Source organism: Clarias gariepinus, chromosome 6 (assembly GCF_024256425.1).
Source record: "Clarias gariepinus isolate MV-2021 ecotype Netherlands chromosome 6, CGAR_prim_01v2, whole genome shotgun sequence".
Lineage (NCBI taxonomy): Eukaryota > Metazoa > Chordata > Actinopteri > Siluriformes > Clariidae > Clarias > Clarias gariepinus.
Window position 1 is genome coordinate 15,233,940 of NC_071105.1, and position 22,346 is coordinate 15,256,285.

The 22,346-nt window shown below is 37.8% G+C and overlaps 1 protein-coding gene across 6 annotated transcripts in view; it reads left to right on the plus strand.

Annotated features, from left to right (window-relative positions):
• Positions 1-1,371: 1,371 nt before the first annotated feature.
• Positions 1,372-22,346, plus strand: part of btbd8 (BTB domain containing 8) — a 35,549-nt gene continuing 14,574 nt past the window's right edge. For 2 of the 6 annotated variants that reach the window (XM_053498816.1, XM_053498821.1), the window contains exons 1-10: positions 1,372-1,591; positions 2,078-2,248; positions 7,958-8,137; positions 10,439-10,569; positions 10,719-10,836; positions 14,093-14,182; positions 16,368-16,448; positions 16,576-16,672; positions 19,592-19,680; positions 22,035-22,137. In XM_053498816.1, the coding sequence (XP_053354791.1) occupies positions 2,145-2,248; positions 7,958-8,137; positions 10,439-10,569; positions 10,719-10,836; positions 14,093-14,182; positions 16,368-16,448; positions 16,576-16,672; positions 19,592-19,680; positions 22,035-22,137 (993 nt within the window). In that variant the 5' untranslated portion in view covers positions 1,372-1,591; positions 2,078-2,144. Of the gene's footprint in view, positions 1,592-1,741; positions 1,815-2,077; positions 2,249-2,549; positions 2,629-7,957; positions 8,138-10,438; positions 10,570-10,718; positions 10,837-14,092; positions 14,183-16,367; positions 16,449-16,575; positions 16,673-19,591; positions 19,681-22,034; positions 22,138-22,346 lie in introns of those variants that run through there. The other 4 variants (XM_053498818.1, XM_053498819.1, XM_053498820.1 and 1 more) reach the window with 4 other exon arrangements.

The following is a 22,346-nucleotide window of genomic DNA, read 5'->3' on the forward strand; positions in this document are numbered from 1 at the left end:
AATTCTATCAGGTTTTTTGATGATGAAATTCATTTATCTCCTATCCTGTATGAGGCAGGGCCCATCTTGGAGTATAAATCCATCACAGGACACACACACTACACGCAATTTAGGAATGCAAATTAACCTAATCTACATGTCTATGGACTGTGGGAGAAAAACCACCAAGCACGGGTAGAACATTCAAACTTTAGGCACACAGATCCTAGGCGGGAATTAAACTTCCCAGGTCAAATTGCTAACCACCATGCCACCTTGGTGATGACTGATTTGGCGATTTAGAATATTCTGGCTTTGTCAGCTCATGAGTTTGATAAATTATGTAAAGCAAGCATTTTTTGGTTGTTTTTGCCTTTTTAAATTTGCTAAACTTAGAGCATCCCTTGACGTTTAATCCTGCATGGCAAAAAACAGATTTCACTGTGCCATTGTGCTTAAAAGAATTGGATTCAATATGCTAGAACAGAAAAAAGTGGAGATGCTCTGTAAAAGTAGTGGTATTAATTTAACTTTATTTAATGTACTGCATATTAATATGCCTTGTCCCTCAGCGCATCCCGACTTGGGGTTGTGTGTGTGGAGACAGTCAGGCACAAAAACAGTTTTTTTCCCCAGGCAATCTACCTCATGAACAGTTAAACATCATTCTAACTGTCAATAAATATATGTGCAATATACTGTATAATACCACAGATTTTAGATATTTATGTACCTTACACCCTACTCCATTTGATGTCAACCTTTTTTTTTTTTTTATCGTGTGCTGTTTTGTCATTTGTTTTTTGTTCTGGAAGCTCTGTCACTAAAATAAATTCCTTGTACGTGCAAGCGTACTTGGCAATAAAACTCTTTCTTATTCTTCTTTTGCATGTAGTTTGCATGTAGTTCCTGTGCTTGGTGGGTTCTCTCTGGGTACTCACAACTTGCCCATGGGTTGTGTGCCCTGCGGTGGATTGGCACCCTGTCCAGGGTGTACCCTGCCTTGTGCCCAAAGTCTCCAGGGATAGGCTCCAAACACCACGTAGAGGTTAAGAGGTATAGAAGATAAATGAATGAATTATTTAAAAATTATTTAAATGATTTACCTGATTTCTACACACACTCTCTCTCTCTCTCTCTCTCTCTTAACATTCAAGATTCAAATCTGCTTTATTGGCATGACAAATATTTACATTCATATTGCCATAGCAGACATTTAGGTAAAGTCAAGGATGAAGTGACACTATATATATATATATATATAGTGGTAATAACAATAACAATGATAAATAATAATAACCTCCCCCCTGTCTCTCGAGCGCCCTCTGGCGGAAATCAGAAACCGGAAGTGGATGGAGAGTGGGAGGCGTCTCCGTCTAAACAACCCTTCATCCAAGCCATTACTTCATACTGTATCTCGTGCACCTTCGAAGGAAGTAACGAGTCGTTTACCTTCCAGTAATTTCCAGGGTTAATTTACAATTTTCACGAACAGTGAATATAGTTAGCTTTACAGAGGCAGGCGGCAGTGCAGAATGAATGAATCTCCAGCCATGAGGACACCAGAGGAACTATGAAGTGTGCGTGCTTGTGTGTGTGTGATGGCTTACAGGTCAGTGCTTTGTGCTGAGTTTGTATTAGATACCTGTGATCACGTGATTTAACACTAACGTTTGGGGCTTTACAGTGGAGTGACAGTGTAGTTTTAAAGATGATTGATGTTAGCATTGTTAGCTTCGTTTCTTTTTCCATGTCAATATAATTATAATTCACATTGATATCGTCATCAGTATGACCTCCCTGGGGTGAACAATTCCCAAGCAACGGGTTTCTAGGTTGTGTTTTCATTCTGGGTGCTTGATGCTAGCAGTTGTCACACACATTCCCTGTTTAACTACAAGATGCTTTGTGTTTGTTTATAATGTGGTACACCTGTAGTTGATGTGTTGAAGTGTAAGCTGTGTAGATATTTGTGTTGGAGTGTTATTCTGTTTCCCATGTCCAGATGCTGACTGAGAGATTTTGGATTTCTTTTTAAAAGAGCAAACGAAAGCAAACCCAAAAATAATGTCAAGTTGAAATATTTTCTGTTTCTCAGCAGATTTCCAGAAAGCCACTAGAGGTCCGTGCTGCGTGCTGACCCTGAGGAGCGTGAGGCCTCAGCGATGCTCTCTACCGAATCTGCCCGAGAGCTCCAGACTAAAGAGCGCAAACACAAGAGCAACCTGAGTAAACAACTGGCCAGTGCGCTGTCCTCAGACTTAAACAGGTAGCTCATCTGCTTTATATCACACTCACCTTCAGGATGAAGGTCTGAATGGTTGTACTTGGAGGACGTCTGGTATAAATAGCCTAGTTACTAAAGTTAGAAATTCTTGGCTTCCATATCCGATTATTTGCTGGAAAAAAATGTAAAAAAAAAAAAAAGGACTGGAAAAGGTAGATGGAAGAAGACAGAAGAGGAAGTATTAATTAGCAGACTAAGAACTGGACACTGCAACCTTAATATTACTCTATTGATAGTAGGTAAACACCCAACGGCACTCTGCGAGGAATGCCAGGAAAGCGAGACTGTCGAGCAAGGATTGCTCTCGTGCAGGAAATGTATGCAGAAGAGGCTAGATATGGTGGCACAGTTCCAAGAACTAGGTAGAGTAGAAAGCAATGTTAAAAGTCTTTCAGAATGAACAGGGAATTAAGCATTTAATGTTATTTTTGAAAAAGACTGGACTGGAAAATAGGCTTTAAAGGACAGGGAAGCTGAGGAGAGAGAGAGAGGTAGACCTACAGAACTTCAACTAGATGCTGAGTGGTACTGAGAGGAAACGTGTTGAGTGTGTAGAAGCATCGGATAAAGCAGACAAAGAGTTCAAGACAGAACAAATCAAGACAAGATCAGAGAAGGCTGCATTAGACGATTTAAGGAAGGCTCATCTGGAAAACTGGCTTTACGAGGCCACGAAGATGAAGGAGAATGAGACTTACTGTTACTTACTGGCGATAATTTAACCTTATTTGTAACTTGCTGAACTACAAATTAAAGAACAAAAAAGAAGACAGGTGGCCCAGAACGAAAAAAAAAAAAAAAAAAAGCCAGGATTGGCGATTCTTAGTAAAGTCAGGTGGTTACAACATGATTTGATCTCCATTTTGGCTGATAATGATATTTTTAAAAGCATGAAAATACCCCAGTGCGCAACCTGAGGTCTAAGTTAATAAGTTAAAGACTGAAAGCATTGTCTAATCATAGTGCCAAACACAAAAATGCACAGACAACACAAGCATAACAGTATTGTTTATTTCTGTTTGCCATGTGGTATTTGGAGGAAAGACAAAATAAATCCAATAGAGCAGTTTAGACTTTAAACACTTAAAGTAATAAAAGTTCTGTCACCTGTGGTTGTTTCCTATTAGCAGTAAGTGTCTATATTATCAGTGCTGTCAGACTTGAGCAGTATAAAGCAGCGAGAATGTTCAGTGTTGTTGTGTGTAAGGTTTTGCATAACTTTTCAACAAAGGTTTTTGGCTACTGTGAGGATATCAGTGTTTGCTCAGAATCTGGTATTTGCCCGCAGACATGATAATGATATGGCATCATATAAATAAAAATAAATAAATAAATAAATAAATAAAACATAAAGAGGACAATTTATTCCCCATTGTAAGTTAAAATCTCATGTCTGTCAGACAGCTAACCATCAGTGCTTAGTATTTGTCTGTGCTTGGATCAGCGTTGTAAGATAATTTGAATAAAATTGCCAGTTGAATGAATATGTAAATGCCTGCTTTACACTTTAACCTTAAAAACTATTTGGAAATTTAGGTGCAGCAGGAGTTGTTCCATGGTTCTTTAGCCATTAGCACTACAACAAAGAAAATGCACTGATGCTCTGTAAAGGGAATCTGCTCGATTACACAATAGTACCTTTTAAATCTCCAGATAGTCGGTCTCCAGTGTGTGCGTGTGCAAACCGGTTAGACTTTGCCCATTTTGTGACTTTTGCCCTATTGTGACCTCACACAAAATATTTTTTTTATGGCTGTGACAGTGGCTCGTTTACATGGTATTGACAATGTGGTGTTAAACAAAATTGCATTATTTGAGGTTATTTTAGTCTGATCATTAACAGATGCACTTTAGTTGAGCTATGTGCTAATTTGTCAAAGAAATGGTAAAATATGGGAGCTTTTTTAAAGAAATGCATTTTAGTATTTCTTCAACCGGCCATTCTTTGTCTGGTGTTTCTTTATTACTTGGGCGACTGCTGTTACCAATAATATTGACATGCTTTGTTTGAGAAAAGCAGGTAGAAGCTTTTTTTTTTAAACATTTGGAATTTTTATTTTGAAACATTTCTTGGAATAGCTGTGATTAGGTGCTTCCTTATTTACCAAACTTTACCCAAAGCAACTGTTCTTACTTTTTTGTTATAATTCATGATATTTTGAATAAATACATGTTCAGTCTTTTTTTCAGTGTGTAGACTGGGGTCACAATGATAATTATTTATGGTATTTGTGATAAAGATATGGTAGAACCAGGGGAAATTAAAATAAACCCTGGAATGAGTCCTCACTTTTACACAAAATTGGATAATAACTGAGCTTCTGATTGTCCTCAAGCTTGTCCTGACCTACTTCATCATCACTGTGCTGTGAGCATGGTTGTTTCTGCAGTAGATGCAGCATTACTAGAGTAAAATACTGGGTCACCCAAGCAGTCACACTACTATAGAGGATATAGATCATGATGATGATGGGAATGAAGAGCAAAGGAATGCAAGGCTTCTGTTCACACAGTGTTTTAGGACATTAATTCAAATTTTTATTATTATTTTAAAATTTAGAACATAAATAATTGATCACATTATATTACCAGTTTGCTTTTAGTACCTAAAATTTAAGTATCTTTATAATCTTAACCTTGTAACCTCATTTGAAACATGGTGGCTGTTCATGTTTAGCTCCCAGAGGGACACGCTCATTCGTCTTTATTGATTGTGTCATGCTCAAGGTCATAGTGTTAAGCAATGACTTGTTTTAGCTAGTACATTGTAGCATGAAAGGGGGAGTTGCACACTGAAGGATATACTAATTGTTGTTTTCAGTTCCTGTGTTCTGATGCAGTGTTTTATCTAATAATGTCCGATATACTGTAACTGTCGGATGTTTAGTAATATGGCTACATGGTAATGCCAAAAAACGCCACAAGGTGGCACTTACTTTTTGTTGTGGTTCACTATACTGTACGTATGTTCAGATTTTATTCTGTTGCGATCCCGCTCTGATTACCTACAATGCTGCTACCTTGCTAAACTCATTCTTCTTAGTAATGAGCGGTGCAGGATTTGTTTGTCACATCCTATAGTTAATGGATAACTGATGGATGTATTGTTGTGGACAACTGGGTTGTTTAGTCGATGTTTATTACTGTCGAAATAAAGCAGATGAGTTTTTCTTCTCTCTAAGCTAACCTTCTGTCTTGCAGCTAATGCTAAATAGAGATATTTGTTTGATCATTTAAAGTTTCTAATCTCAGTATGAACCAAACAAATACCCGACAATCCTCGTTCTCATTTCATATATGTTATAGGACAATGCAATATCACGGTGCATAAAAAAAAAAGTACGGAAATAGTTGTTTTATTAGAATACAGTGGAACCTTGGATTATGAGCATAATTTGTTCCAGTAGCGGGCTCGTATTCCAAAACACGCTTAAAGCAAAGCAAATTTTCTTCTAAGAAATAATGGAAACTGAAATTATTCGTTTCACAGCCCCAATAAATAAATAAATATATATAAATAAAATAATTAATACAAAATATAAAGTAAAAATAAAATAAATTAACCTGCACTTTAACTTTAAAAAAAGTAAAAATAATTCCTGAGAGATGCTTCCGTTGATGTGTGTGTGTGTGTGTGTGTGTGTGTGTGTGTGTGTGTGTGTGTGTGTGTGAATCTAAAGTATAAGGAGAGGAGGAATCAGCCCCTCCCGTCTCCGTCTTCTCATCTTATACAGCAAACCTTTCTCCTCTCTTATTTAAATTCACACAAACACACACACATGAATGGAAAGACTGTTTTTTTGGAAATATTAGCAAGGAACATCACTAATGACACTCACATGAGCGCATACTAACGGAATCACTGCTGTAAAGTAAAACAAACAAACAAATTAATCTGCACTTTACCTTTAAAAAAATCACGACAGAACAGTGTTTCTGTTTAGAGCAGATCGTGCGTGTGTGTATGTGAAGCTGAGAGGGTAAAGACAGGAGTGTGTGTGTGAAGGGGCGTGGTGTCAAATTATGTGTGCGTGCACACACATGACAAGCTGATACAGAGAGAGAGAAAATGAATCTTTAACCTCTCTAATGAGACTTTCTTTTCAATTCAATTTTGTCATTGCCGCAAAGCAGCTTTACACAATTAAAAGAATTATTTATGAAATAATTCTTTTTTTGTATAAAATGTGAATTTGTATGAATCAAAATTGTCAGTTTGTCCCTGGTGAGCAAGCCGAGGGCGACAGTGGCAAGGAAAAACTCCTTGAGATGGTAATAGGAAAAAACCTTGAGAGGAACCAGACTCAACAGAGAACCCATCCTCATTTGGGTGAAAAAGAAAGCAGTAAATGATCTGCATTTATACAGTGTGTTAGGTGGCAGGCAGTTCAGCTATAATAGCGGATGTTAATTGATGTTAATATGGAGTCCAGGTAGTTATTGAAGACTCAGGTAGACTTGTAGGAAGTCTTTTGCTTTACAAGCGCCCACACACATGTGTTATAAGAAAGAGAACACGTGCGCTGTAAACACGCGCTTACAAACACAAAATTAAACATGTTTTACGCACATACAGGTCACAGTGTTCTAGTGAATAGTACACGCGTGCACAGATGTTGATTATACCAGTAAGAGACACTAAGACCCAGAAGGGGAGACGATTACCCACAATTCCGCAGCGCAGGAGAGAGAGAAAACATTGGCTCAGTTGTGATCAAGTGACGCTTGCCATCAAAACAATTAGCGCATGTGTGATACATGATACTTGGTACTTGTAAACCAAGACTTGTTCGTTTTCCAAGTCAAAATGTATTAATCTTTGCTCATCTTGCGGAACATTCACAAACCGCGTTACTCGCAATCCTAAGTTCCACTGTACATGCGGTCTTGTATGGAGCAAATATGCAGCAATCATATTTTGTTTTAGGTAACGTTGCTTGGTTTATGTTATATATAACATGTAATTTAAAACTGTAATTTTTTCTGTGCTAGTTGTTAGAATGTAAATTTTTACATTTACAAATGGCTACCATGAGTAATTGTCATATGATTTTATAAGCTGCTGAAATAACAAAGGGCTTGGGCTCTCCAAATCAGGACTACTCTGTAGTACGCTCATGCAAATTACCAACCAAACATTTTGTATTGTGCAAGAAACAAAGTAAATAACCAAAACGTTTACCGTGTACACGTAAACCCTTTGTCATCATTTTTGCACCCTACCTAAAAATATATAATTGAGGAAAAACTGTGTATTGTTTATTTAATAACATGGTAGTTATTATAACTAAACTACTTTGCTACCACATCATGGTACTATAACCCTGGTTTACTCTAACAGTGGAATGGTATTGAACAGTTCATGGTATCACAGATCCACAATGTTCCTCATGAGGCATATAAGTTTCTAAAAAGGAATTAATCAATAAATCAACGCATCAGTGATTGTAATTGTGTCTGGCTTTTAATTTTGAAATACATTGACATTAAACACCTGACTAACAATGGTAACATATACACTGCTTGCCATTTTGTAAAAAAAGAGGACTTCTTAAACTCCTTTTAGTTAGTGTTTAAGGAATTGTAGGGAAAAAAAATCTTGCCTTTTGCCATTATTTTTACATAGGAAAGATAAAACATTTATTATTATTTCGGTTAATGCTTTGGTGGATATTTCTCTCATGGTTGCAGGCTGTTGCAGGAGGAGCAGGAGACAGATGTGAGTCTGTGTGTGGGTTCAGGTTTCCAGCTCAGGGCCCACAAGGCTGTGCTGCTGGCTCGAGCTCCTCACCTCCTCCAGGGAACCTCACAGAACACTTCCACCATCAACCTGCAGGGAACCGAACCTAGTGATCTCAAAGAGCATGTTCGGTGTGTATTATACCACTATACTCTACTCATTTTTCTTTTTTTTATTTCCTTTCTTTAATGGGCCGGCCTATTTGATGAAGCGGCAGCTGTTATTAAGATCAATGTGAGCAGTGTATTTGTGACTTTTGGAGACTCAATTGAGGGTTCTCTTTTTGTTCCTGTCTTTGTGTTCAGTATAATTGTCTATGAGGCCAACTGGTTTGGTTTGTTTGGCAGTCTAGCCAGTCTGGTGAATCTAGTTCTGGCAGGGGATTGGGAACGTTTTGGTCGTCATCTGTAAATGTGTTGTTTGTCTAAGCTGCATTGTCATTAGATAGCTGACAGATGGCACTATATATTAGCTTTAACATAAAGCTTTTGCTTTGTCCCAATTTTTTATTAGCAAGTCAAATTTACTATCATAAACTATCATAAACCGCCATTATATGTCATAAACTGTTGGCAACTTAGACAATACTAAACGTACTTTATACAAAATGTACAATACTATAGTATTACTATTATATTCTTTTTGGATCGCTGTTTAGTAACAGATATCTGTTCTGTAATAGCGATAGTTGTTATTTCCAATTTTTGGGGTTTGTTGTCAACTGTTTATTCTTCTGTTTTTTTTTATTTCTGTATAAATGAATCATTAAATAATATTATAAAAATATTTTGACAAATTTCTTTATATCACATAAAGTCTTATACTGCAGTGAGACATTAGGGTTCTCTCTCTCGCTCTCTCTCTCTCACACACACACATACACGCACACAAATGTTGTGTATCTGGAACATCATCCTCACTGCCCCAGATCACTACCTAAAAAAACACCCCAGAGATACACCTTGTACACCTACTTTTCAAAGTTAATTTTGAAGCAGAAGTACATTTTTGTACCACTTAATGTCGATACTAAAAGGCCCAGAGGAGGAGACATTGGACCGGAGCCTGCTAACGACTTGCAGTTATATTGATGCTAGTTTTTTTTCACTCTTTGGACGGTCAGTCGACAGAAAAGAGACCGAAAAATGCTGATTCCCTTAACAGCGAGTTTCACAGACTGCATTTTAAGTGTGTCTTTGAATGCATGTTGTTGCTCATCCTAGTCTACATTTTCATCACTGGGGACTTGTGTCGGTGTTACAGCATCAGTAGAGTGCAATGGCGGGCCACATGGACATGAGAGAGAAAGTGGGAAAGTATAGTGCAAAGTAAGGCTTGCTGTCAGGTGTCCTGTTAGAATTAATGGGGAATTTGCATGTGTACAAATGTGTTTTGAGGCATAAACGTAATCTAGTAAATCATCATTAGCCTGTTTATCCTTGTGGAATTTGTAAGCTACCACAAAGTCATACTTTGTGATCTTCACTATCTCTGCCAGGCGACAGCTAGCAAACAGTACCATGGACCATTAGGGGGCAAGTGTAACATGTTCAGTGGAAAGCTCCGGCCAACTATATGTTCACATAGACTAACGATTGGCTAGTATCATTATGACTGAAGTGGGGTGCAAGTATGCGACCCCTAAGTGCACAGCCAGTTCAGCTCACTAGTACTCCTTGAATTGAACTAAATGACATGACAAACGCTTTTCTGTCGTTCCACCGAGAAACCCCTTAAATTAAGAGATCTATCAGTCTTGTAGAGCCAATTCATCCTTCAAACAAGTGCACACAGTAAAGGTTTTTCATTCTTATGATCCTTCTGTAATCCTGAGGAAAACGAAGTAATTACATCTTTGTGAACATTCTGCAACCCCCACTCCAATCATATCTCACAAGCTGCAGGTTGAAGAGCCACGGCCTGAGTGTTCCTTATTGCCCCCTGCAGGTTCAGAGTCTCTCAGCCGTTGCTGGTTCTGCTTAAATGCTAAGACCAGTTATAGCTTTACACAGATGGCCCTGCTATTTCGCCATAATCATTTGGTATGCATTATGCATGTCTTGTAGGCTCTCTGATCATGCACCCACACTCCTGCAGCTATGAGATTAAATCTTTTTCGGTTAGCATTTTTCTCCCAACGTTGATTAAATTCATACATCTTAAGTGTAGGTATAGAATGTTAGTGTGTTATCCTTGAGATTACCTGAAGAGGAAGAACATTAGATACTCGTGAATGGAAGAATGTCCCTGGGTTTTTTGGAGTACAGAGACAATCCTGCTCTTTAACTGAGCACTGAGGACCCTGAAGAGCCTCATCTTGCTCTACAAGCTTAAAATGTCATAGCAGTTTTAATTCACATGTTTATATCATAATTATATGTACCTAAATATATCTGTGTGGTGATTTTGCTTAAATGTCTGTGGAATTGTAGGAGAATCTACACAGATGATGAGTGTCTGGGGAAGGGGACGGCCTCCTCAGCAGGACTGCATGACCACTCACAGCTTACAAATAGCACTGTGGTAGAGGAGGATGGAGAATTTCATGCCAGCTCAGGTCCAGGTAAGGTGACATAATTATAATATAGAAACAGCATAAACAAGTACAGTATGTCTAAGATTACTGAAGAACCAGATAGACCAGATCAGAATTGGTCATATTTTATCCCGTGTATCATCTGTTGTTGTTATTCTCTTTATTGTCTCTGGCAGACTCTGTGCGTTTAGAGCCAGCCTCTGGGCTCGGCGCTGATCTCTTGGCCCTGTATGAACGAGCTGAGGCCTGTGATATTAGCATCCAGGTGGGAGAAAGAGTCTTCTCAGCTCACAGGTAACATGACAGCAGGACATTCAGCAAACGGGAGCATAATTAACACCTGGATGATTTACTAGAACTAACAAAACATGAACTGTGTATTCAGAAATCAGATCTGATTTAATAAATAAGGATACTAATACCTGTGGGACAGTGAGATTCTAACTTCTGGGCCTATTATGATTTTCACTTATATCATGGGCTTATTTTAGTATTCAAACATGTTTTCACAGTTATTTTAACTAAACTAGCCAATTGGTCTGCCACAACCAGTGCAATTGCAAAAGTAAGGTAACAGCAAATGTACTGGATGGTATAGCGGGGCTTAAAATCATTAAGACCAGGTCGTTACTATGGTAACTGGGTTTGGCCAAAAGCCTTACATCACTTCTGCTCTTCTCTCCCCTATCAAATCAGTTCAACTCAATTCGGTTATAAAACGGTAAGCAGGAAGAAAAGTTCTGCAGTGTATTTTGCACCAAACGCTGTAGTGTATTTCTCTGTTTGGCAAAAGCAGTGAAGTTAAATCAATGAACCTCAATATTATTGACAGTGGCAGAAAAACTGCTCTGCTTTGTCGACCTCGCTTTTCTCACGCCGAGCACATGGTCTCTGCTCTCTCTCTCAAGTTGTCCTGTCAGCCCTTTTCCACAGCAGGTCAGTAATTAGTGAGCTTGAATCTGTCTCTGTTTTACAGTGTATCTCTGATTGGGAGGATTATTTATTCTAACTAGTTGTTTAGCAAAAATGTCACAATTTTGGTCTGATGCTATAGTATATTAGTGGTTGGTCTGTCTGGTTCTAGAGTTGAGCTTGTGGGGTTTCAGTGTTTTATACCGCAGTAGTTTTCTTTAGGTGCTTGCAAAGCATTTTTGTATAATAAATGTGAGTCAGGATAATTCTGCCCGGCTTGTGTTGGGTGGTGTTTTTCTTTAAATTAGGACATTTTCTTCAGAATGCTTGTCCATTTTAGTGTGTTGTGCATACAGAGCGCCAAAACTTAAGTAGGTGTGAAACTAGGCATAATGACACTTGGTGTGTTTCAGTGGACGATGTTTCTTCAATCTGATTGAAATAGTTCTGATTAAAGATTCCAATTTAACTTTTTACGTGTATGCTGAATTTGATGAGATGTGCGTTTAGGTGCTCAAAGCATTTAATTAGAATAGACATTAATTGACATGCGCATAGTGGTTCTGCCCGCTCTGAGGCATTTAATCTGTTGGACATATAACGAGAAGAAGAGGATGCAATTTTTTCAACTCTGAGGTTAGGTTAAGCTTTCCATCTTTCTCGATAAATCCTGCTTTTTGCATTATGATGGGTTAAAAAAATTAATTCTAATGATTAGGTACATGCCTTACTCTGTATGAAAAAGGTGTAATTGAGTTATTATTCCTAAGTTTATTGATCGGGGATGGAAGCAAAACTGTCCTATCTAAAATTCGAGTTACCTAATGTTACCCCCAAGCTGTTCAAGCATGCACAAAAATGTAAAGTAAGTCCCTAATTGATGAACATTTAAGTTACAAACAGACTGCAAATCTATGAACATTCCTAGATACGGACAAATTGCTGAAGTAGCTCACATGTATTGTACAAAAAATGGACACTACAGTGTATCAGATACCTAATTTAGTCATGTCCAATTCCTTCCTGTCACTAGGGGGTTCCCACGTTAAGGCTACTACTTCCACTCAGTCCTGAGTGCTGAAAACTATCACGTGATTCCCCCAAACCACGTGACGCCAGCCATCTTTTCGAAACGCTCCCTCACGCACCGTTGGGGGCAGCGTAACACACTCGGAGGACAGCGCCATCTGGGACCTTCCGATTGGTAGTCCAATGCTTTAACTAGTGAGCTACCCTTTTGTAGAATGTTATAGTGATGCATTATGCGGTACAATAAAGAATAATTACAGTAAACAAGAACATAAACACAAGAACAAAACAAATAACAGACGAAGGTATTTTATTTTTACAACGTGTGTTACTGTGATGCATATAAAAGCCTATAGAGTACTAATCTATTTAGAGAAATTCAGTCAAGTATGTTTAAGAACAGAAGCGGCCATAAGTAGAATTTGTTTTTTTATTTTATACATTTGTCTTTTATCTTTATGAGATGATTTACTCTGTGGAATCAGCCAGAAGATGAAAAGGGGTGTCTACTTTAGGATATAAATTTCTGAATCAAAAAGGTAGGAGGATGTGTGAGGACAAAAGAGAAGAAAAAAGATAGAAATTCTTCATCCAGCCATGGCTGCTAGTAAGAGACCAATTGTGTGAGTCGCAGTTGAAAGCAAAGTCTGCAATCCTTGGGCATCTCAAAAGAATCAAACATTCACCTTCAACCTCACAGATCGGTTGCTGCAGCTTGATCTGTGATTCAGACAGCAGGAGAAATTTAGTGATGACTCACCTTGCTTACTTTCCAGCAGTGGGAAATGGGATTAAAGTGATATGTTAAATTCGCTGCATAGAAGCCTACTGAGTCTGTATCGTGATACAACACAGACATGTCTGTCTGCTGCTTTGAATGCCTTCTGATTATCCATTTATATGTGTGAGATTCTGCTTATTTCCATGGAGAACGTTTCTGTACCCGCAAAAAGCATGATATTTTCCAAGTGTATTGTGATCTTATATGACGATGCATGTCCACACACTCCTGTTGAAAATCTGCAAAAATTTTACTTTTAGATGTTAATGCATCTTTTCTTGCTCAATTTGACTTTTGATTTGACTGAAAGCAGCCCTACAAGGACAAAGATTCACTTTTGATGAAGAAGTGAAGACAGAATCAAAGAATATGAGAGTTTCTCAACAGATTAACAAAGTATATTGAAAAGCAAGGAGATTTGCAAGATATTTAAAAATTATGCATTTATCTTTTCTAAAAGTTAATTCGAATAAATTCTACAGCCTGAATGTGAAATTTTTGACTCCCCCCTCGTACATATTGGTTTTATATATTATTACATAATATAAGTTACATATGCTGTTATCTTGTGTAATAACATGCTTAGCGCTTTCACTTTGCACACATTGCGCACACGCACACACACACACACACACACACACATCCATTCATATAGGCCACCACAACATCCTGTTGTTATTCCAAATGCTGAACATGAACCACAGTGATAAAGAATGAAGCTGATCGTGATGAATCAACCTGAACTTTCTTTTCTTATGTGTCTGTGTCTGTGTCTCTGTGTGTGTGTGTGTGTGTTTGCGTGCGTGCGTACATATGCACATCCTTCAGGGCAATTCTTTGCGCTCGGTCTCAGTACTTTCGAGCCATGTTGTGCGGCAGTTGGATGGAAAGCTCACGCCAGTGTATCACACTACAGGGGTAAGTTCAAAACAAAACACAATGAAACTTAAATACGGTACAGACTTTGCTTCTTGACAAAATCCATCAAGATATTATTTTAGACTGACAGTGATGACCCAGTTCAGTTCTTTTGAACACTGTCTTTGCAGCTTCAAATAAAAAAAAAAGTGGCACAGAATCGGTTATGGATATTACTGGAGCCAATATTGTGGATTTGTCAGTTTAGCCTTTGTAATTGACATGGCCCACTGTCACAAACTGGTTTAAAAAATGAGTGAGTGTTTTTTTTTTATGCAAAATTTTTTATTTGTTTTTGGATAAGCTCAGATTTCATAATAAATGCAGCTTAAGCAGCTAAGTGAATTTAAATTATTTCCATCCTAAGCTCTTTATCAACTTAAAGAGCCTAGCAAACAGAGCTTCCTCACAGCAATGCCTTTTAAACAGATTAATGTGGCTAATCAGAAGAAAAGCTTACATTAGCTAGGGAGCATAAAGATTGAAGATTGAAATAATGGAAAAGGTCATGTGGTGTGATGCCAGAGTGATGGGAGCACCAGGGTAAGAGATGAGAAGCTATACACCCTTCATGAATAGTGTCCACTGTACAAGCCTCCGAAGGCAGTGCTATAATCTGGGGGTGCTTCACTTGGTCAGGTCTAGTCTTAACAATGTTATTTGACAATAAAATCAAGTCAGCTGATAACCTGAATGTACTGAATGACGAGGATATCATATCAGTGGATAGGGGTTTTTCTTCCTTAATGGCACAGCTGCATTCCAGGAGTCAAATTGTGAGAGAGTGTTCCTGGGATTAATTTTCACACATTATTTGGCTACCATATTGCGCACCATAGTCAAAGCTAAAGGCGATTGAATAAAATTTTAGGGGATTTTCTTTATTTGTTTGTTCTCTTTTATTCTTTTTTTTTTATCTTTCCTCCCCCCCCCTCCCCTTTCTTTTAATATAATCAGGTTCCCATCTTGGCATGCGAGACTGTCGGTGCAGGCTGCCTACAGTGTATTAATTATTCATGTAATAGTATGCGTTTTAAATCAGGCAGCACATTTTTGTCTGTGCGCATGTTGTTTCCAACATCTAGACGGGTGTAGACAGACAAGCTGACAAAAGCAACTTCTTATTTTACACACTACAAATCAATTTAATACATTTGTCTTCTCTTTTTATGCTACTACCAGATACATTTCTTGAAAGATTTTAGAGCTATAACACACACTTCCCCTGACAATCAGGAAGCCAGTCACTCTGCTTTTAGATTACTGCTCATGAACACTAACTCACCAACTCTGCAACTTGTAGAGGGAGCACAAGATGAACGGCATACATAACAAGCCGTTTCTAAATTGCAAGGGGAGTCCCCACGTCCCTTTTTCCTTTTTCCTAAGAGTGCATGGACGTAGGCCTGCTGTTGAAAATGGAGCTACAACTTTGGTTGCCAAGTTACAGCAATTCCCTGTTGTGTATAAGTTCAGCATATCATCACGTGTGACATGCATCTCAGCAGCCAACTTTACTGAAAGATCGTAAAGTTTGAGGTGTTTTCATTGATCAATGAAATTACAGATTTTCAATGTCTTGCTAAAAACAAAAAAAAACAAATGGAATTCATTAAAGTTTCATAGAAAAACATTTGTCTTGGATTTAACAGCAGTTAATAGTTTTTGTTTCTTACTATTACAAATAATGTGGAAAATTATTTACCAATGATAAAAATAAGAGTTTAAGCAGAACAAGTTACCTAGGTAGAAAAAATTTACTTGGTTTGGAAAATGGCATTTTGGTCCATTGTATTTAATTGTATCTCGTTAGTCATTTTATATGAATGCCACTAACACCCTTTGACATCCTCATAAAAGTTGCATGTTTGAGTGAACTCGAGTGATGTTATGGCGGTCCTTGCTAACAATAACTCTAGTTAGCATGCCAACTGTGGTTGAAACCCTTATAGGTTTTGGGGTATTTAAGATTTATGTACACTGCGGGGTATAAATGGGGTCAGCTTCAACAATCATCCAAATCTTCATTAACGTACTGATATTCTTGTAAATTGTTTAAGATGCAGCTTTAAATTACTTTATAAATAAAAGTTAAGCTTGGTCTATGGCTTTGTATCATACTAGCAAAACATCCAAGAAATGATTATACTGTATATTTACTATGTTTTGTATCTTTGTGTTTTAGTCTGGGCCCTGATGAGATGGAGGTTCTTCTGCATTTTATGTATGGAGCCATAATGGACCTTCCACCAGGGACCAATGTGAGGTAGCGTTGACCGTAGGATCTATATCAGTGCTAGCTCAAGTGATGGCACATTTAACAGCTGTCACAATGCCCATTCAGTGCAGTAGTCTGCCGTGTGTTATTGTGAGTTGTCCTATGTTTCCCTTAGTCAGGTTGTCTTGGCCGCGGACATGCTGGGTCTGGAGGGGCTGAAGGACGTGGCTGAAATGGTCCTGACCAGAGATTATTGCAGATTCTTCCCTAAGGTAAAACCTGATAAAAAAAATAAAATAAAATAAATTCTGTATACCAGTATCAATGGCTCTGAATTTAAGCACCCATTGGAGAAGTCTGCCTTTCTCCCATCAGTCCTTCAAATGCTTTCTCATTCCAAATACATGTACGCTGCAATGATAAGAATAAAAAAGAGCACGAAAGAGAATAGCATCAGTGCAACTTTGTCACATCAGCTCTGCTGTTTCAAATGGTACAGAGAAGCAACGTTATTAGGATTTGGGGGTAAAAATTGCAGCAATACAAAGCAAAAAAATAAAGACCTTATAGAGTGCCAATTCTGCTTAGCATTTCTAAAATTTGCTTTCATGCAGCTGACATTCTGCTTCCTTATGATTATGAAAACATTTGATATAGTGCTTCTGGTGCCTGGCTCCAGCAAGATTCCTGTCATGTCTTATGCTGCTGGCATTTGGTGGCATGTGTACCGTCTAACTGCAGTGTGCTGTCTCTCTGCATGTTTAAGGAGCACTGCAGAACTCCAGCCGCAGCTCCGTCTCCTCTGTTTGTTGACACAGTTATGAATGCGTGCTCCAGTTTAAAGTCTGGGCTGGATAGAGCATACAGTATGCTCTCTGCTGATCTTTGAATTTCCAGACATCCAAACTGTTGTTACAAGGTAGCCCCATTTACTCTATATGATAATGAGTCTAAAATTATCTGCACTCTGACTGTATAATTTAATTTACTGTTAGAAAAGACAAATACATAATTTTTTGACATAATCTCCTTGCTTTTCAATACACATTTTAAAAAAATCTTTCAACAAGCTTTCGTATTCTCTCATTAAAAACGTATGAGACTAAACTGCGAGCACAAATTCGTCAGAAGTAAGTCTTTTTCCTTTTAGGGCTGCTTTCAGGGGACAAAACAGGTGAAAGTCAGATGGAGCAAGATCACGACTATGGGGAGGATGCTTTCACGCCTCAAAATAAAGTTTTTGAGGAGGGGCTGAAGTGTGCATTATCATGCAAGATTACAATGCCCTTGAATAGCAGTGCTGTGCATTTTATTCGAGGTTTTTAACCAAAGCACTTAATTGCCAAATTAATTAACCAAAGCTTCAGCTCTACAATAAGCATCTCACTATAACGAGCACTGTCGATTGTCGAACCTTTTTCCTGATAATGTTCTAATACTGGCCCTTGAAAATCCCAGAAAACTGCAAGAATCTATTTTCCAGCTGATGTTTGGCTTTAAAACTTTTTCTTGTCCACTCTATACATTCTGTTTACTCAGACTCGTAGTGATGAATTCATATCTCATCACCTGTAACGATTCTCTTTTTTCTCTAAATTTTTATTTTCCTTAGTGTATCGGTCCAAACTTTGTTTGCAAATATCCGAATGCTTTTGTTTCTGCTCTTCCTTGAGTTTTTTTGACACAAGATACACCTACAGACCACAAAAAACTAATACCTGCATTCCGCTCTTCTTTTGTGCAGATCTGAAGTGGGGCGTCCATTTTTCCTCGCACCGCAGTTACAGTGGTGCTGATGTAACACATTCACACCTGCACAGTAGTGACTGGGGAAACAGGCTTGAACGAAAAGTGCTAATAAGACAGTGCTGCCAACAGTGGTATTAATATAACCGGAGTGCAGATAATTTTTGACTCACCCTCAGATATGTGATGTCTATCTGGATATACAGTAAATATCTTGCCAGTGTAATGTCACGTCATCCCTGCATTTACTGTTATTGAATTATTATTACAGTCTTAAGTCTGCAGCATAAAAATAGCACAAATCCAAAGGAGCAATTAGATTTTTCTTTCTTCAGGAGACATTCAGATCTGTGTCACGTGTTTCATCAAGTAAAGTGCTTGTTTCTTTTATGCATCACCTCTTGGTGCTTCTACAGCTATTACTACACACCTCATTTAAGGCTTGCCTGAAGGACATGACACACACCAGTTTAACGACGACATAAATATTTAACTGTAATTAAATAAATATTTGTCATATCAAATAAAATTATTACCATTAATAATTAAAATAATTAAAAATTGCATTCTGTGCTTTTTGCTTCAGGTGATCTAGGCATGATTCTTTTTTTCTGAAATAGTAATTATGTCATTATAAGGTTTCTCCAGTAAAAGAGAAAGTTTAAAATGCTTAAAAATCCTGGGCGTAAGGTTTAAATATTCTGACCTGGACTGAAGACAGTTTGTATTCAGGTCAGGAAGTGGTTGCACACACCTTCAGGCAAAGTGATCTGCAAAAGCCGAAAGTAAATGTTTCTGTATGTTTTTTATATATATATATATATATATATATATATATATATATATATATATATATATATAAACAAAAACATACAGAGCTTGTAAAGTTTGTAAAAACAGTGAAAAACAGAGAAAAAAGAGAATCGTTACAGGTGATATATATATATATATATATATATATATAGTTGTATAACTGTTTTTACAAGCTTGTTTTTACCATCTGCTTAATTACATGACCTGATCCCAGGAAAAAAGATAATCCTGTAAATACAATTTAAAATAAACCTAAATGAAATTCATTCCTGATTTCTTAATGCTAATTTCCTGAAGTATTGCTATTTTATGCAATTTTTTTCATTCTGAAATTTGATGTCAAGACTAACTAGAGCTCTTCCCCTGGTGTGATTTGATGTCTCGTGCTGCTGCCACATGACTGACCAATTCAAGAACTGCATGAGTATACAGTATAGATAATTCTATACTGTTCTTTTACTGTTTTTGCTTTTTTTCCCCACCTTTCTGCATTGCGATTGTGTCCTCTCTCTTCTCTTCTCCTTCTCCAATCTTATTTCGCTTGACACTATGCTTTAAAAGGATTCATCCATGGGTATTTGTTATGAGATGGTGAAATAATCCTTTTTTATGTATTCCTCTGATTATTGCAGCCTGTTGAAGGAGTGCAGAGGAGCATACTCGAGTGCCTTGCCATCAGCCATTCCATCGGACTGCAAAATCTCTATAACACATGTGTCAGGTAAATGTCTTTAAAGAACAAAGTACATCTAGTGAATATACAGGGTTAAATTTCTTCTAGAGCTTTTGAGATCAGTCAGTATAAAATAACGCATTGAAAAGATCATTAGAATCTTTATATTAATCTTATATAAAAATAAATAAATAAATAGGTTTTGCCTGTACATTGTTCAAAACCCGCTCTTTCTATATCTTTACGTTCCATACATTGGAAGACCCGAAACCAATCTCAAAAGAAATTTTGTCTGTATGTCTGTCCAGCCGAGTTTTCCTTTAAGTAGGCGTGGGTATATGTGTTACTCAGCAGAGCCAATCAAATCAATAGTTTACCGGGTATACACGAAGTATGCAGAAGCCACAGAAACGGCGGCAATGCACCTTACAAACTTCATAACCCTCATAAAACACAAACAAAAACGCGCCACAACATGGCTTACTACCAAAATTGGACAGACACTATGGAAACTGGTTAAAGTAGGCTAGAATAGGAACTTTAAATGTTGAATGTTGGCACTATGACTAGTAAAGCGAGAGAGCTAGCTGATATGATGGTTCTGAAAAAAAAGGTAGATATACTGTGTGTACAAGAGACCAAGTGAAAGCGAAGCAAGACTAAGAAAATTGGAGCTGGGTTTAAATTGCTTTACTATGGTGTGAATAAAAAGAGAATCGGTGTAGGTGTAATACTGAGGAAAGAGTATACCAAGAGTGTAGTGGAAGTGAGGAGAGTGTTTGACAAACCACACATGCACACCTCTTTGACCTTATGGGAGCTATTATAGCACTACCCATATAAAGGAAAACCACATACATATATAAATTAATATGAAGGAAAACCACAGCCGTCTTAAGATGATAAACACCTCTTACACCCTGCGCTACCCCCAAGCTGTAATTTGCTAGTTGAAATTACATAATTTCCGACTGATACTTTGTATTTTGTTCATGTTTTGGTGGCTAGGCAGTCACTTCGGATGTGATGTATATTTTCTTTCTTAAACAACAAACTTTGTAGTATCTAAAGCTAATACTGTACGTTATAACTCATGGCACTTTAACCCAGAGTTGGAAATAGAGTTGGCCAGTTTGCGTAATTCATAATTATTGTGATTAAAATTCATGTCTCTTTCTCACTTTAGTGTACCAGACTTGGACTTTAAAATCCATGTATATAGTAGACAGTGACTTTGGCGTACCATTATACCCCTGCTAAATATTATATATTGCAATATCACAGTACAATTTAACATGTCTGTCACAAAGCCTTGGCGTTTTTCATATTTTTATCTCAAGTGGACATTTACAGTACCTGAAGAGTGTATCCTGTGCTACAATCTGTACGCAGGGAGAGCATACTGGTGCATTAGATGATAGATACTGCAGATCAGTAAATATACTGTGTAGCACATATGCTGTGTTTTGAGATCCTGCAGCAAACGGAAAGTGGGTCGGTATTGCGAGTTAGCCCAAGTGTTTGTTCTGAATATTTTGTTGTGACTCAATTGAAGTGCAGCATTTTCCCTGACCTGTAGAGTCCTGGTGACTGTGTTAAATATTATCTTGTCATGTGGTAGCAGCGTAACTTAAAATTTCACATAAAATTTCCATTTCTACCAGTAGCTGATTTATATATATATTATTTTCTTTGTAGCACATTTTTCTCATGTTGTTAAATTCCGTGGCTCTAACGCTAGCTTATGTATGCATGAAAAAGAAGGTGAAGCCCTTGGACATGAGGAAAAGGCATGTGTACCTGTGCGTATGAGAGAGAGAGAGAGAGAGAGAGTCACTGATATTTTTATGCTGCTTTTGCTGTAAGTAGGAGTGTGAGGTGAGTCAGCCGTAAAAAGCTGCCACATTGCGAACACTTTTACAGCACTGCTCCTACTGATATTAATAGGCGTCAAAGCTTTTTAGCTTTAATAATAAAAGGGCATTGTGTATCTATAGTGCATTTCTCACAGTCAAGTAAAATGCTGGTGATAAGTGGCAGAACAGCATACGCTGAGCTGGATGCCTTTAGCATGCAGCTGTAGTCAAGCTGTTCCACTTAGCACCCAGTGGCTCTCTCAGCTGTGCTGTTTAGCTTTTAGCTAGTTTCAGAACTGTTTGCATTGATCAAGCTGTTCTCAGATCTTGCTTTTATTTTCCTTCAAGGTCTTTTCTGGATAGCTTTTAGAAATGCTATAAGCTGTTCTGGTGAGCAGCACTAATCTGCACATGAGCCATGAGCTTAAAACTTCCCAAAGATGCACTAATTAGCCTTAATACTCTTCTAAGTGCTTCTGTTTATTATTTACCATTCTTTTATTTTTCATAATCACTTTATCATGCTGTTTTTGTGTATTTTCTCAGATGGGTAGCTGAGCATTTTGTAAAGTGCTGGTCGGAGAGGAGCTTCTCCATCCTTCCTCCTGAGCTACAGAGAGATTGCCTTGACACTGTCAGTAAGAACATGGTGAGACACACACACACACACACACACACACACACACACACACACACACACACACACACAAATACATAGAACCAGAGGATCTCCAGACTTGTTATCCATGTGCCTGTGATTCAACAGCCCTGGCTGTGTCCTGATCCACAGCTGCTTAAGTGAAGGACTGTGAAGTAATTAAGGCCTTTAATTTAGTTAGTCTCTGCAGCAACAAACAA